Source organism: Verticillium alfalfae, genomic scaffold, assembly GCF_000150825.1.
Source record: "Verticillium alfalfae VaMs.102 supercont1.10 genomic scaffold, whole genome shotgun sequence".
NCBI lineage: Eukaryota > Fungi > Ascomycota > Sordariomycetes > Glomerellales > Plectosphaerellaceae > Verticillium > Verticillium alfalfae.
In genome coordinates, this window is record NW_003315029.1 from 413,496 (window position 1) to 425,919 (window position 12,424).

Genomic DNA, 12,424 nt, shown 5'->3' on the forward strand with positions numbered 1-12,424 from the left:
GCTTTGTGAGCCACAAGCTATGCAGCAGAGGTGCCTTTGGTTTTGTTTAGATTGAATCGGGACAGCCGTGATATGATTCTATTTTGAGGCCCGCATACAATGGTCAAGGATGTCCCCTCATTGAGAACGTCAAGATAGAATGTCAAATTTGAACTTCCAGGCCAGCGATGTGACGTCGCTTGATCGCGCTATATCAGCAAAAGTCTTCAAGTAGGCGGTCTAGCTGGCTACTGGCTCCAAAGTTCACGAGACCGTTCTCGGGCCTAAAGGGATAGGACTTGGCGAAATCTACGGACAAACAATTGTTTTGAAGCCATCAGCGAGGGGAATCTCAAAAGCCCTGTCTCGCCTTTTGCCCTTTCCGAGGCCCTGTATTCGGCAAGCTGCCTGGGACACCAGCAAGGATGGATGGTTGTCACATGTGCACGTGGAATCAGTGGCTGGAGTGAAGCACGAAGTGTAGTAGAGCTCAATGTTTTGAAGGTTCAATAGTGGCAGAGTTCGGGGGAGGGGCTGACCAAGCCTATCGTCAGCATTGCCCGATGCTTCACATGTAGTATCGTCTCAAAATTATATTAATGATGGACAATGAACCCTTTGCATTGCAGCTTAAGCACCAGATGCATGCCAAATAGAATGTGACTCGTCCTCTCTGTAGACAAGACTTCGCGGCTCGACGGCAAGGTTCATCTATGAGCCACATGACCAAGAGCCTCAAACCGTAGATCTTGATCGCCTTACCACTTGACCCAATTAGGGGCTTGTCGGAGATGATATATCCAAACTCAAAACTGCGGAACGGTAGATGCAGAACATTTGCGGAACAGCTAGGATCCAACCGAATTTGAGAGGTCGGACGTTATTGCCAGTGGTTGCTGGTGTTCCTGGAGTGCTCGTGGGTCAGAGTTAGGGGTCATTGCGCGGAGAATTTGGTGCACACCCACTACGGGAAGCGAGATCCGAGGGGGGTTCAGAATTCTCTGCACGACACCCGGGGCGCGCTTCCAGCCTATTTTCAACCTTATGATTCTCGCTGGAATCCAGAACGGTTTGCGCCGGAACGGCCACCATCTTCGGAAGGAACATCCACAATGTTAGATGTCTTAAGGGTCTTCGTGGCCCTTTGAGCGATGGTATGAGGGGAAATGAAGAGCGAACAAGATCATCATCTGTTTGATTGATCAGTCACGCTCACCACCAACAGCTGTCGCATCGTCATTGTTGCGCGCATCGTCTTTCAGCTGTCGAGATGGGCCGCTATATTTCGCAGCTGGACGTTGAGACTGTCCTCACGACCCTGACGATCGACGAGAAAGTTGGTCATCCAGTCTCATAGCCTTTCGTACGGGGCTATCAATAGAGAGTGAATCACTGACTTGCATACCAGATTACACTGCTTGCGGGCAAGAGCTTCTCCGAATCAGCAGACATTCCCTTAAAATGCATCTCGTCCATCAAATCCGTCGATGGGCCCAATGGCGTCCGTTCAGCGGCCACGGATGAGTTGATACGCTCGGCCTGCTTCCCAGCTGGCTGCTCTCTCGCTGCGACCTTCGACCCCCTCATCGCGCGCCGGACTGGTCGCGCCCTCGCCGCTGAAGCCAGAGGCAAGCGTGCTCATGTCCTGCTCGGCCCGACAGTCTGCATCCACCGCCATCCACTTGGCGGCCGCAACTTCGAGTCCTTCAGCGAGGACCCCTTTCTCGCTGGAAAAATGGCGTCACAGTACATTCTCGGCCTGCAGGAGCGCGGTGTTGGCGCCACCATCAAGCATTTTGTCGCCAACGAACAGGAGACCAAGAGGACCACTGTCGACGAGACCATCAGCGAGCGCACGCTCAGGGAGATCTACCTCAAACCCTTCGAGATTGCCGTCAGGGAAGCAAAGCCCTGGGCCGTCATGACTGCGTATAATCACGTCAACGGACAGCACTGTGATAATCACGAGTGGCTGCTGAAAACGGTGCTGCGCGGCGAGTGGGGATGGAAAGGGCTTGTCATGAGTGACTGGGGCGGCACAAACTCCGTGGCTGCGGCGCTTAATGCTGGCCTAGACCTTGAAATGCCTGGACCGCCGAGGATACGAAAACTGCAAGCCGTGAAGGATGCAGTGGCGAAGGGGGCAGGTGACGGAAGACGTTATCGATGACCGAGTCAGGGCGGTCTTGGAGTGGGCGTTCAAACTCAAGGCATTTGAAGACGAGTCAGACCCTCAAGAGCTGGGCGTGTCGACAGACAAGCCCAAGATGAGATCAACCATACGAGAGTCTGGTGCTAGAGGGATGGTGCTTCTGAAGAACGATGGCGTTCTGCCTCTGAAAAAGGAGGAACTTAAGGGCAAGAGAGTCGCGCTCATCGGCTTTGCCAAGGACGCCCTCGCGCACGGAGGTGGCAGCGCCGCTGTCAACGCCTACTACAAGGTGACGCCTTGGGACGGCTTGCGTGCCGCCCTCGGTGACGGTGTCGAGTTCTCTTTTGCGCAAGGAGCCCACCGCGAACGTCTCTTGGCACCGATCAACAAGGACGGCAGCAGCGGCGCGGTTTCCGGCCTCGATGGACAACCAGGCTTCACGCGTCTGCTGTTTGAAGACGGCAGGTCAGAACCCTCAAAGACGAGTCACGGCCAGACCCTGTCAGCGTATTCGCCCCTCGGTTCCCAAGAGTCGCTGTGGCGGGCCCTAGAGATCGTTGCCGACTTTACGCCCCTTGAGTCAGGTTCACACTACATCGCCTGCTCTGGCCTGGGTCCGACACAGGTTTATGTCGATAACAAGCTCATCTGGGAGCAGACGGGTAATTCAAGCGACCCCATGGGCTCCCTTTTCCTGGCAGCCCCCGAGCAAGAGTTCCGGCATCATTTCGAAGGCGGCAGGAAACATCGACTCCGTATCAGGAGTGACCCTCCTCGCAAGATTGGCCTCGAGATCCTCGAAGGCCGCAGCGGCGTCCGCGTCGGCTTCTCCCTCGAGTCAGTCCATGACGCCGACCTCCAGGCCGAAGCTGTGAGAATCGCTCAGGCAGCCGACCTGGCAGTTGTCTTCACGGGTCACGATCCCCAGTGGGAAACTGAAGGCCGTGACCAAGATTCCTTCAACTTGCCACGTGGGCAGAATGAACTCATCGCCGCTGTGACCGCGGCGAATCGCAACACGGTCGTCGTCAACTCGACAGGCGTCGCCGTGGCCATGCCTTGGCTAGACCAAGTGCGAGGACTCGTGCAAGCATGGTTCCCAGGCCAGGAGTGTGGCAACTCGATCGCCGACGTGCTCACTGGTGCTGTCAATCCCGAGGGCCGTCTGCCTGTGACGTTCCCCCGGAAGATCGAGGATGCGCCGGCGCATGGAAACTTCCCCGGCGAGTACGTCGATGGGCAGCTGAAGGTGACATACGAAGAAGGTGTTTTTGTGGGATACCGCCACTTTGACCGCCTTACGAAGGACAAGGTCAATTTCCCCTTTGGCCACGGTCTCTCGTATACGAGTTTTGAGTATGACGCGATGGAAGTGGCCAAGACGCCGCATGACAACGATAGCTATGCCGTCAGAGTTGGTGTCAAGAACATTGGAAGGGTCGAGGGTGCCACGCTGGTGCAGGTCTACGCTGGCAGAGTGCAGGCTTCGACCGACACGCCCATCAAGGCTCTGGCTGGATTCCAGAAGGTGCGTCTTCAGCCTGGTGAGGTGAAGAGAACCGAGATTTTTGTCTCAGTCAAGGACTTTGCGTCGTTTGATGAGGCCTCGAAGCAATGGGTGATTCAAGGTGGTGAATACGCCATTTCGCTAGGCGAGACTGCAGCGGATATCCTGCAGACCACTGTTGTGCTACTAAAGGCAAAACAGTGGAAGCCATGAGTGCGTTTTCGTTCATCAACTCTTGTAAATCTATGCGCCAGGAAAAAAATAATACGAAATCATGATCTGAAGGATTGTCGGGGCATATGAATTCAGGTGTCGTCGGCCATTTATAGTTTAACCTGATGAAGATGTACGCGGCCCGTTTGTTGCACCTGCCTGCCCTGAACACCCAGGCAGGCCGATTGAGATCAAGGCAGCGATATATGAGGAAACTAAGAGCGCGAACCGAGGACTGCAAGCCACTTCTCACTTGCACCCCCTGCCTTTAAACTAAGCGAAGTGTGGTTCTTAAGGGAATAGGCTCGATGATCTCAAGATTTAGGTTTATTCGCAGGATTACAGGTGCGAGGATGACGAACCTCGCAAACCATCAGGCCTACCCCCATTTGCCAGCTCGCATCTCAGAAGTCTCCACTCTCTCTAGGCAAGGGCTGTACAGCCCCTCTCGGATTTGTCCTGAGACAAAGTCCCTCCCCCGCCAAATCCTCTTCAAGCCTTCGGAGCTTTAAGCTGATGCTGCATAATGTAAAGGCTACGCGGCGCTGGTCATTCAAGTTCGGGCAGAAAACCCACAAAGGCGTATTTGGGCCTCTAAATGTGACGCGTCGAAGACCGAGCCGACGAATAAGTGCTCGGCCATAAAGCCTCCCAATCCTAGATGAAGGATTTCCAGAATCCTAGGCACTGTGAGTGCCGCCGAACTTGCGAAGCCCAAGTGCTGTCGTGTGGGACCATTGTAGTTGGACGACTCGGACTGTTTCGCCTAAGCTTGCGCGTCCTTGAGAAATCTGCCCTTAAGGAGGATGAACATTTGACAAACTCAGAGTCACTTGGTAGATATATAAGTGACCAGGTCTGGAGAGATCGGTTACCATCAGTCATCCGCAACCGCATCCTCCGCTGCAACTTCTGCAAGCAAGTTTCACCTCCTTAGTGCTGTTCTGGCAGTCGTCCTTTCAGCCTCCCAAACGACCGACTCTTTCGCGATCTGGAGTAGAAGGGATACAAGGGTCTGCCTCTCTCCACAAACAACATGAAGGTCACGATAGCATTAGCAGCTCTGTCGTGTCTGACGTGGGTTGCCGCCCATTGCCCTCCCACTGGCGCTGTTCTGCCCAACCCCAAGATCAGGTCGAGCGACAGAATAGCAACAGCTCTCAAGAAAAGTTTGGAAAATGTCGTCAAGTCCTGTCAAAACGACTTCAACATCACGACAACGTCCTTCTCGATCGCGATCACTACAACTGATGATACTTTCTTCGAGTTTCACCACACAGCACTGCTTCGTAACGATACAGGCGTCAACACAGTTAATGGGGACACCATTTACCGTTTAGGATCTGTGACGAAAGTTTTTACCGTGTTGTCTCTTCTTTTGGAGGAAGGTCTCAATCTTGATTCGCCTGTCTGGCAGTTTGTGCCAGAGCTGGAGAACGTCGTCAAATATAAGGACACGACATTGAGGATGTTAGCAAGCCAGATCGCTGGTGTCAACCAAGACAGTAAGAACATCCCACAGCACAAGAATCAGCCATGAAACTAATTTTCTTGGGCTTCGTATATGACATCTCCGCAACGATCCCGCCTCTTATGCTGGCGCAGCTTGGATTCCCGAATATACCCACCCCCGAAGGACTGCCGACTTGTGATGCAATCCAAATTGGCGAAACTCCTTGCACTCGTAGACGCAAGTTCTTTCCGCAGACCATGCCAATTTGACGTAACCTATACTGATGGGCGCAGAATTCTTTGATGGGCTCAAGTTTTCGAACCTTACGTGGCAGCCCGGCACCAACGCTGCATACAGCAATCTTGCCTACATAATCCTCGGCTTTGCTGTCGAGAACATTACGTCCTCCTCCTACGCCGATGCCCTGAATGACCGTATCGCCGCACCCCTCAAACTCAAAAACACAGGCACCAGAGTGCCTGCTATCGAAAACGGCATCATTCCCGTCGGCGGCCTCGAGTGGTATACTAGACCACTTGCTAACTACGACAGTACCGGCGGTATGTTCTCAACGCCACACGATTTGCAGTCTTTCATCCGCAGCATCCTCAACCACGAGCAACTCTCCCATGCCAACACTGCCATGTGGCTCAAACCAGTCGTCTTTACTGCCAATCCTGCCGAAGCCGTCGGTATGCCTTGGGAGATCTATCGTCCCAGCGACCTGATACCCGACGGCCGCCCGATAGAGATTTATAGCAAAACCGGAAACCTGCCGTTTTACGCCGCGCACGTTGCTTTCTTGCCTGCTTATGGTGTCGGTCTCTCCATCAATACCGCTGGCCAGGAGGCATTTACCGCCGTCAGGGACCTCCTCGATGTTGTGATCCGCACCCTCATTCCAACTCTCGAATCGGTCACGCGATCCCAGGCGGAAGCTACCTATGGTGGTACCTACGCCTCCGAAACCGGCTCGCTGACTCTAGTCGTGGACGATGGTCCAGGGCTCAAGATTGAGGAGTGGATGTTCGGCAATGGCAGCGTCCTCGATGCTTGGCTGGGATTTCCTGGACGAGAAGATCTCTCCAGTGTTGATGCGAGGGCTTACCCGGTCGGTATAGATGACCGCTGGTTGGTGTACTTTGAGGGCCATTCGTCAAGGAACAAAACTGGGATCTTTGCCAAGCAGTGTGAGACGTGGATCGCGCAGGATGGACTGAGATTTGCGGGATTGCCAATCGATGAGATTGATTTCAAGTTTGAGGATGGAAGGGTTGCCAGTGTAACGTCGCCAGGTTTGCGGCAGGAGTTGCTGAAGATTCGACGGTGATGGCTTTCATGTCAGGGTACGTGGCGGTGTTTCAGATATGGCTGTTGCATCAAGAATGCGTCGTCGTAGGGGGAAGGAATTCATCATAATTCAGATAGTGCCTATCATTGGAGTAGCCGAGTATTAAACAGGTGTTGCTGGATCCCGGACCCCATCTTGCTTCTCGCCCTCGCCGTCGTCCAAGCTTGCGCTTGGGTTATGCCATGCCCTGAACTGTCTGGCAGACAGCCCGAGCTCAAACATGCGGTCTATTTCACCCGGGGTGCGACCTTTCATTTCTGGAACCTCAAAGAATGTAACTCCAGCGGCGAGAAGACACAAGCCAGCAAACACGAAGCCTGTCTTCGCCCGAAGGTTGCCCTGATCGGGGTTGAAGATGTACGGCAGCACAAAGCCGAAGATAGAGTTACCAGCTCCCGACGTAAACCAGCCGATGCCCTGGGCCTTGGCTCGTAGATGCAAAGCCGACGTCTCGGCGCTGACGACGTGGGAGCAGGGCCAGGCACCCAAACTCGTGGTGATCACCACAGCAATCATGGACGCTGCAGTATATCTGTTTGCTGGGTCAGCCTGGTCACGACGCACAATAATGAATGTTAGAAGGGGTTCGACTTACGCAACGACGACTTCGCCAGACCAGATGCCGCAGATACCCATACCCGCCCATAGCACAGAGGCAACGCTCAACGAGATGAGCAGAAGCTTCCTCCTACCTACCCGTGAGAGCACCCAGATACTGACGATGTTGGTGATCAGGCCACAGACGATGCCGAGCATCAGCAGAATGACACTTTTGTCGTCATCCATACCGACAATCTGGAGGAAGTAGCTCGACTTGGACAGCAGCGTCAGGCCAAAGAGCTGCGGCAACAAGTTTGCAAACATGACGATCAGAGTGCGTCGGAGATTTGGCTTCCGGAACGAGTCAGTGTACGTCGCCTGCGCCTGTTCCCTCTCGTGCTCAATATTCTTTTGAATGACGGCCAGCACGGCGGGCGTGTCGGCGCCGGGCTCGTCGAGTCGCGTCTGCGCCTTGAGGGCCTTGTCGTGTTGACCCTTGCGGATGAGGTAAGTCGGGCTCTCGGGGATGAAGAAGGCGATGATCATGGGCAGGGCGGAAAAGGGCCACTGGGTCGCGAAGCAAATGGTGTAGCCGTTGCTTAGGTCGAGACACGCGTAGATGACGCCAGCGCCGACGAGCTGGCCGAGGAGCGTGAAGATGGGGAAGAAGGCGAGCAGTGGGCCGCGCAGGTTCGGCGGCAGCACCTCCGACATGTACGTCTGCGTCGTGGCCATGACCATGCCGATGGCGCCGCCCTGGAATCCCTTGCCGGCGAGGAAGAGGCCGCGTCGGGTGTCTATATTCCCCGATAGGTACGAGACGAAGCAGACAGCGACGCCGATGGCCGACAGGAAGGAGCCGACGGCAAGGGACCCGCGGCGACCATAGCGGTCTTGAAAGAGGCCGCCAGCGAGAGCGCCGATCATGGAGCAGCCCGGTGAGGCAAAGTTCCAGAGGCCGAGCCATAGAGAAGGAAGGATCCATTCACCGTCGAGCTGGTAGCCAAAGTCCTTTCTGCATTGTTCGTCAGCATGTTTGGTGCTGTAGTCAGTTGGTACTGGGCACGAAGGATGAACTGACTGAAAACTGGGCATGGCGGAGACTGTGCCAACGATAACATAGTCATATCCGTACATGAGGATGGCAGAGGTCATACCCATGCAATAGAAGACAATGCGACGCCATTTCCAGAGAGATTGTCGAAGCTTGAGGTGTGTGAACTCATTCGTTTCGGGCGGTGCCGTCAAGACACTGCCATTACTTGCAACCTTGTCGAACTGTTCGACGGCGGCGACTTTCTTGTCCTCCATCGCGAATAGGGTTGCGGGCACGTCGTTCGCGCGCCGTTGAGGAAATGGAGCAACAAAGGATGTGACCAGCCTGCAGGCGACCCTGAGGTAGGTATGCAGTGAAATCCTTAAAAGTCACGCCCAAATCCAAGAATGATGTTCGAGACAACACAGCAACACAGCCAGTCAGAAGGTCAACGCCATTGGGCACAATTGGGAAGAGAGGCGAGACCAAGTTGTTGCTTTATGTTGCCCTTGCTCAAGAGGGGGGGCATGCGTGCACATGTTCATGGGGACCCTCTCCTGTGTGACCAGGAGAGCATGCCAAGCTTGAGCTGGGCAGGCATCTCTACATGTGGTAGGGTGCACCGCCCGCTAGCCTCCCCCATAACCCAAGACAAGTTTGCCATCCGCCCGTGTTCCTCATGGCGGCCCTGTGCCTGTCCTATGGGAGGTCTAGCCTCAGCAAAGGGCCCATAGGCATGCCGCTTTCAGAGGCTTGGCACAGGGCCAAGGGGCCAGTGTTGACGCTCGAATAAAGTTACACTACATGGGACTACCAGGGGAGCGGCAGGGGTCTTGGTTCACGGCGATGCTGTGCTTGACCCCTCATTTGGAGCCGTGATCTGGCCTTGGGGGCGGCCAATCATGGCCGCACTGGGACAGATTGGCATGCGGGCAGTTTGAACCTTTTCTCGACGTGCCCTGATGTCTCGCGTTTTGCTGCAGTTGGTGTGTGGCCGATGAGCCAAGACCTCGGTATGTCGATCTTGATGAGCATGTGGAAGTGTGTCCAAAGACTCAGCCATTTGCACGAGGTAAGGGAAAGAGATAATGAAGGTTATTCACGTGAAAGGTGATGCTTCAAGGTTTTGGGAGATGCACACCTACGCTGAGCAGCTATTGTCCTCGAGCGTAACAATGCCTGCGCTTGTCTCACTCCGCGCCGCCACCAAACGCCGATCCTGGGAGCCGAGACTGGTCTGTGTTTCCTCTCTGCTCAGCACCCGTAACGAAGCATGGGTACAATGAGTCTCCCCAAGTCGTACGCCAGCCATTCTTACTTTAATGCGCGATCTCGTACGACGGGACCAATCCATGTGGCTGCTATGGTGGGAGATCGGTAACCCGTTCGCTGAGACAATAAGTTCGGGGACCTGCCAATGTCTTATTACCGCGTCTGCTCTTCCCTTCTGCGTGCATGCGACTCGCGTCATGCATCAACCAAATCTTCAACCGCTGTAGCCTCGAGTCAGATCTATGAGCCGGGGTCTGGCACTGGTGATGATGAAATGAGGTGACCGGGTATCGATATCGAAAGAGCTTATTACCCGATCCGCATCTAGTCATGTTTCGTAGGGTTGTCAGAGAAGTGGTCTAAGTCGTCTTTGGCAGTGAGCGGTCATGAGGTGGACATCAAGGTAAGCCAGGTCGCCTGCCAGCGTCCAAGTGAGAAAAATGATCCGAATTGCGCCGTTGTCCATCTACCATTATATATGTCTCTCATTAATATTACAATCACCAACTGAAGCACTCCTCCACCAACCTGACCACCCCCGAGACACCTCTCCTCCTTCGCCCCCGATTGATGTCAACAATCACCCTCCGAACCTCATCCGCCATACCCGCTGGGCCACTGACGACTACCACGATGTCTCCCCCCCTTCTAGATGTTTCCTGCCCAAGCACCTCTCTCACATCCCACCTTGCTCCGACGCGGACATTTACGTCCAGCCCCGGCCCCGTCAACTTGTCGACACCAACGTGCGTCACCAAAGCCGATGACCGGCACGCCCAGTACAGCGCCGTCCGAGCATGTGGCAATCTCGAGCGTGCCGCGAGGAGTGGGTTGACGGCCGTGATGCCTGCGCCGCCAATCACGCAGACGACATGCGGGTCTGTAGCGTAGCGATTGAGCGACAACGGTGGAGGTGCCGTCTCGACAAGCACGGGTAAAGACAAGGCGGTGGCGAGTCTTGCCGTCAGGCCCTTTTCCCGACGGATGAGGAACGTGAGGCAGGGTATCGGCGATGTATTCTTTGGTCGCTCATCATGGTCCATCTCGTCATCGTCTTGCTCTTCGTGGGTGAGGAGCGCCGTGCCAGAGTGAGGCGTCTGGGGGGTGACGGGCGTCAGCGGAATGTTGTCTGGATGGAGGGCACGCTGCTCGTGCGAGGTGTCGTCAAAATCGTTGGCGCGTTCCTTCTCGAGATCGGCGCTTGCTTCCGAGTCGGAGCCTACGAGCTCGAAGGGGAGATCTCCCTCGGCGTCGGGTGCGTAGTCGAGGGCCGTGCTGTCTTGTATCGAGGACGAGATGGAGAAGGGGTGGTTCTCCCAGACACGCCAGCTGAGGGAGGGGAAATACAGATAGGCGTAGCCCGTCGCTTTGACGCCGGGAACCGTGACGGATATGTACTCGTCGTCAATGACGGTTATGGCGGCGCGGCGGATACCATTCTTGGCCAGCTTTGCGAGACGGACGAGACGCTCCACCACCCAGATGAGAGAGGCGAGATAGATCCAGTTTTCATAGCCGTAGGCGTGGCTGAACTTGAAGTAGATGTGGTAGTAGCACCCAGCGACAGACAACGACGCCAGAAGGACGTGCATGTTGAGGAAGAACTCGTAGTACCGCCGGCGTACAAAGAGCACAGACAGCGGAATCATGAGACACCATGCCACCATGGACAGAGTGCCGATGGTCCAATAGGCCTGGGCAAACTTCTTGGGAAGGACGTGGATGTGGAGGGCGAGCCAGATACCTGAGTGGAGCAGGGCCTGGAGGACGCACAGGTATGCCGTCCAGCGGTGATACAGGAGAAAAGAGCTGTACGACCAGCCTGTGATCCTGACGAGGGGGTTGTTGCGGGTGGCGTAGAGGATGGCGACAGCGAGGTTGGCAAAGGAGAGGATGCCGACGCGGTTCGCGAAGAACTCCAGTTTCCGGACTTTGTCCACCGACCAGGCTGAACCGACAGAGCTATATCCAAATATAGAGAGGGCGAAGTTGAGGAGGAGCTGGAAGCTGATGAAGGCCATCTGGCCCCTGGTTGGGAGAAGTCCAACATCGAGGGGAAGAGGGACCAGGTGGCGCTGGCCCCAGAGCGGGGGATAGATGAGTTTAGTCAGGACAAATGCCTCGAGTTTGGTAGAGCTTGCGATGCTGCTAGACAGAGCAATGAAGATGGGAAACAGGACGGCCGTAAGGACAACGATGATTCTGCAGCTTTGGTCAGTGTGCTGTGATGCTCAGAAAGGCATCTCGATAGCCATACCCGTACTTGGAATTGGACGTCTCTACACGAGCAAACGTCCTCACCATGGCAAAGGTCCTGTCCCAGTCCTTGTCAGGAACGAGTTTCGCACCAGTCAAATCCTCATGCTCTTCCATCTCCTCGCTTGGTGCCTTTCTGGCCTGGGAAAGGGCGTCATGGAAGCCGAGTCTTGGCGTCTCACGGTGCTCGGCCTGATTCCAGATGACATCGGACGCCCAGAACTTGTCGATGGCCCAGGTCTCTAGCTCATCGCAGCGAGCCTGAATGCACCAAGCCAGTGACTCGAGATAGGAATCGTCCGTCGCAAAACACGCGGGCGTTGTCCTGAACTTGGACTCGTGGCCGCCGTGTCGCCTCTCTCTGGGCTTCGGCTCAACCGTCGAGCAATTGAGGCGGTGCGGGGCAATGGCGTCCCGGCAGGCGAATGCACACGGAGGATCGTACATGTGGATGCCATAACCAATGAGACCATGGGCCGACTCTTTCCCATGGCCATGGGCAACAGCATGCCCGACAAGTTGGCATGAAATGGCGAAGGCGAAAGCCAAGCTAGAGACTGCCCCTTTCCGGGCTGATGCCTGTGGGGCCATGAGTGGCGTCGTCTGAAGTGACCCGGCAGTGTCTGTTCGTTGACGGAGGGCGCAAGTGCCCCGGCGTCGGTCGC

The 12,424-nt window shown here is 55.4% G+C and overlaps 4 protein-coding genes across 4 annotated transcripts; 2 read left to right on the top strand and 2 right to left on the bottom strand.

Annotated features, from left to right (window-relative positions):
- Nucleotides 1-1,249: 1,249 nt before the first annotated feature.
- Nucleotides 1,250-3,851, top strand: VDBG_07559 (thermostable beta-glucosidase B; the record flags this gene model as incomplete). The annotated part of the gene is made up of 3 exons (XM_003002054.1): nucleotides 1,250-1,315; nucleotides 1,388-2,126; nucleotides 2,200-3,851. 3 exons carry the CDS (start codon nucleotides 1,250-1,252, stop codon nucleotides 3,849-3,851), a joined length of 2,457 nt encoding a protein of 818 aa, XP_003002100.1.
- Nucleotides 3,852-4,887: 1,036 nt separating this feature from the next.
- VDBG_07560 (conserved hypothetical protein) lies at nucleotides 4,888-6,634 on the top strand (the record flags this gene model as incomplete). The annotated part of the gene is made up of 2 exons (XM_003002055.1): nucleotides 4,888-5,356; nucleotides 5,598-6,634. 2 exons carry the CDS (start codon nucleotides 4,888-4,890, stop codon nucleotides 6,632-6,634), a joined length of 1,506 nt encoding a protein of 501 aa, XP_003002101.1.
- A 123-nt stretch (nucleotides 6,635-6,757) lies between these two features.
- VDBG_07561 (proton myo-inositol cotransporter) lies at nucleotides 6,758-8,506 on the bottom strand (the record flags this gene model as incomplete). The annotated part of the gene is made up of 3 exons (XM_003002056.1): nucleotides 6,758-7,187; nucleotides 7,251-8,210; nucleotides 8,277-8,506. 3 exons carry the CDS (start codon nucleotides 8,504-8,506, stop codon nucleotides 6,758-6,760), a joined length of 1,620 nt encoding a protein of 539 aa, XP_003002102.1.
- Nucleotides 8,507-10,003: 1,497 nt separating this feature from the next.
- VDBG_07562 (ferric reductase transmembrane component 4) lies at nucleotides 10,004-12,206 on the bottom strand (the record flags this gene model as incomplete). The annotated part of the gene is made up of 2 exons (XM_003002057.1): nucleotides 10,004-11,705; nucleotides 11,761-12,206. 2 exons carry the CDS (start codon nucleotides 12,204-12,206, stop codon nucleotides 10,004-10,006), a joined length of 2,148 nt encoding a protein of 715 aa, XP_003002103.1.
- Nucleotides 12,207-12,424: the final 218 nt, after the last annotated feature.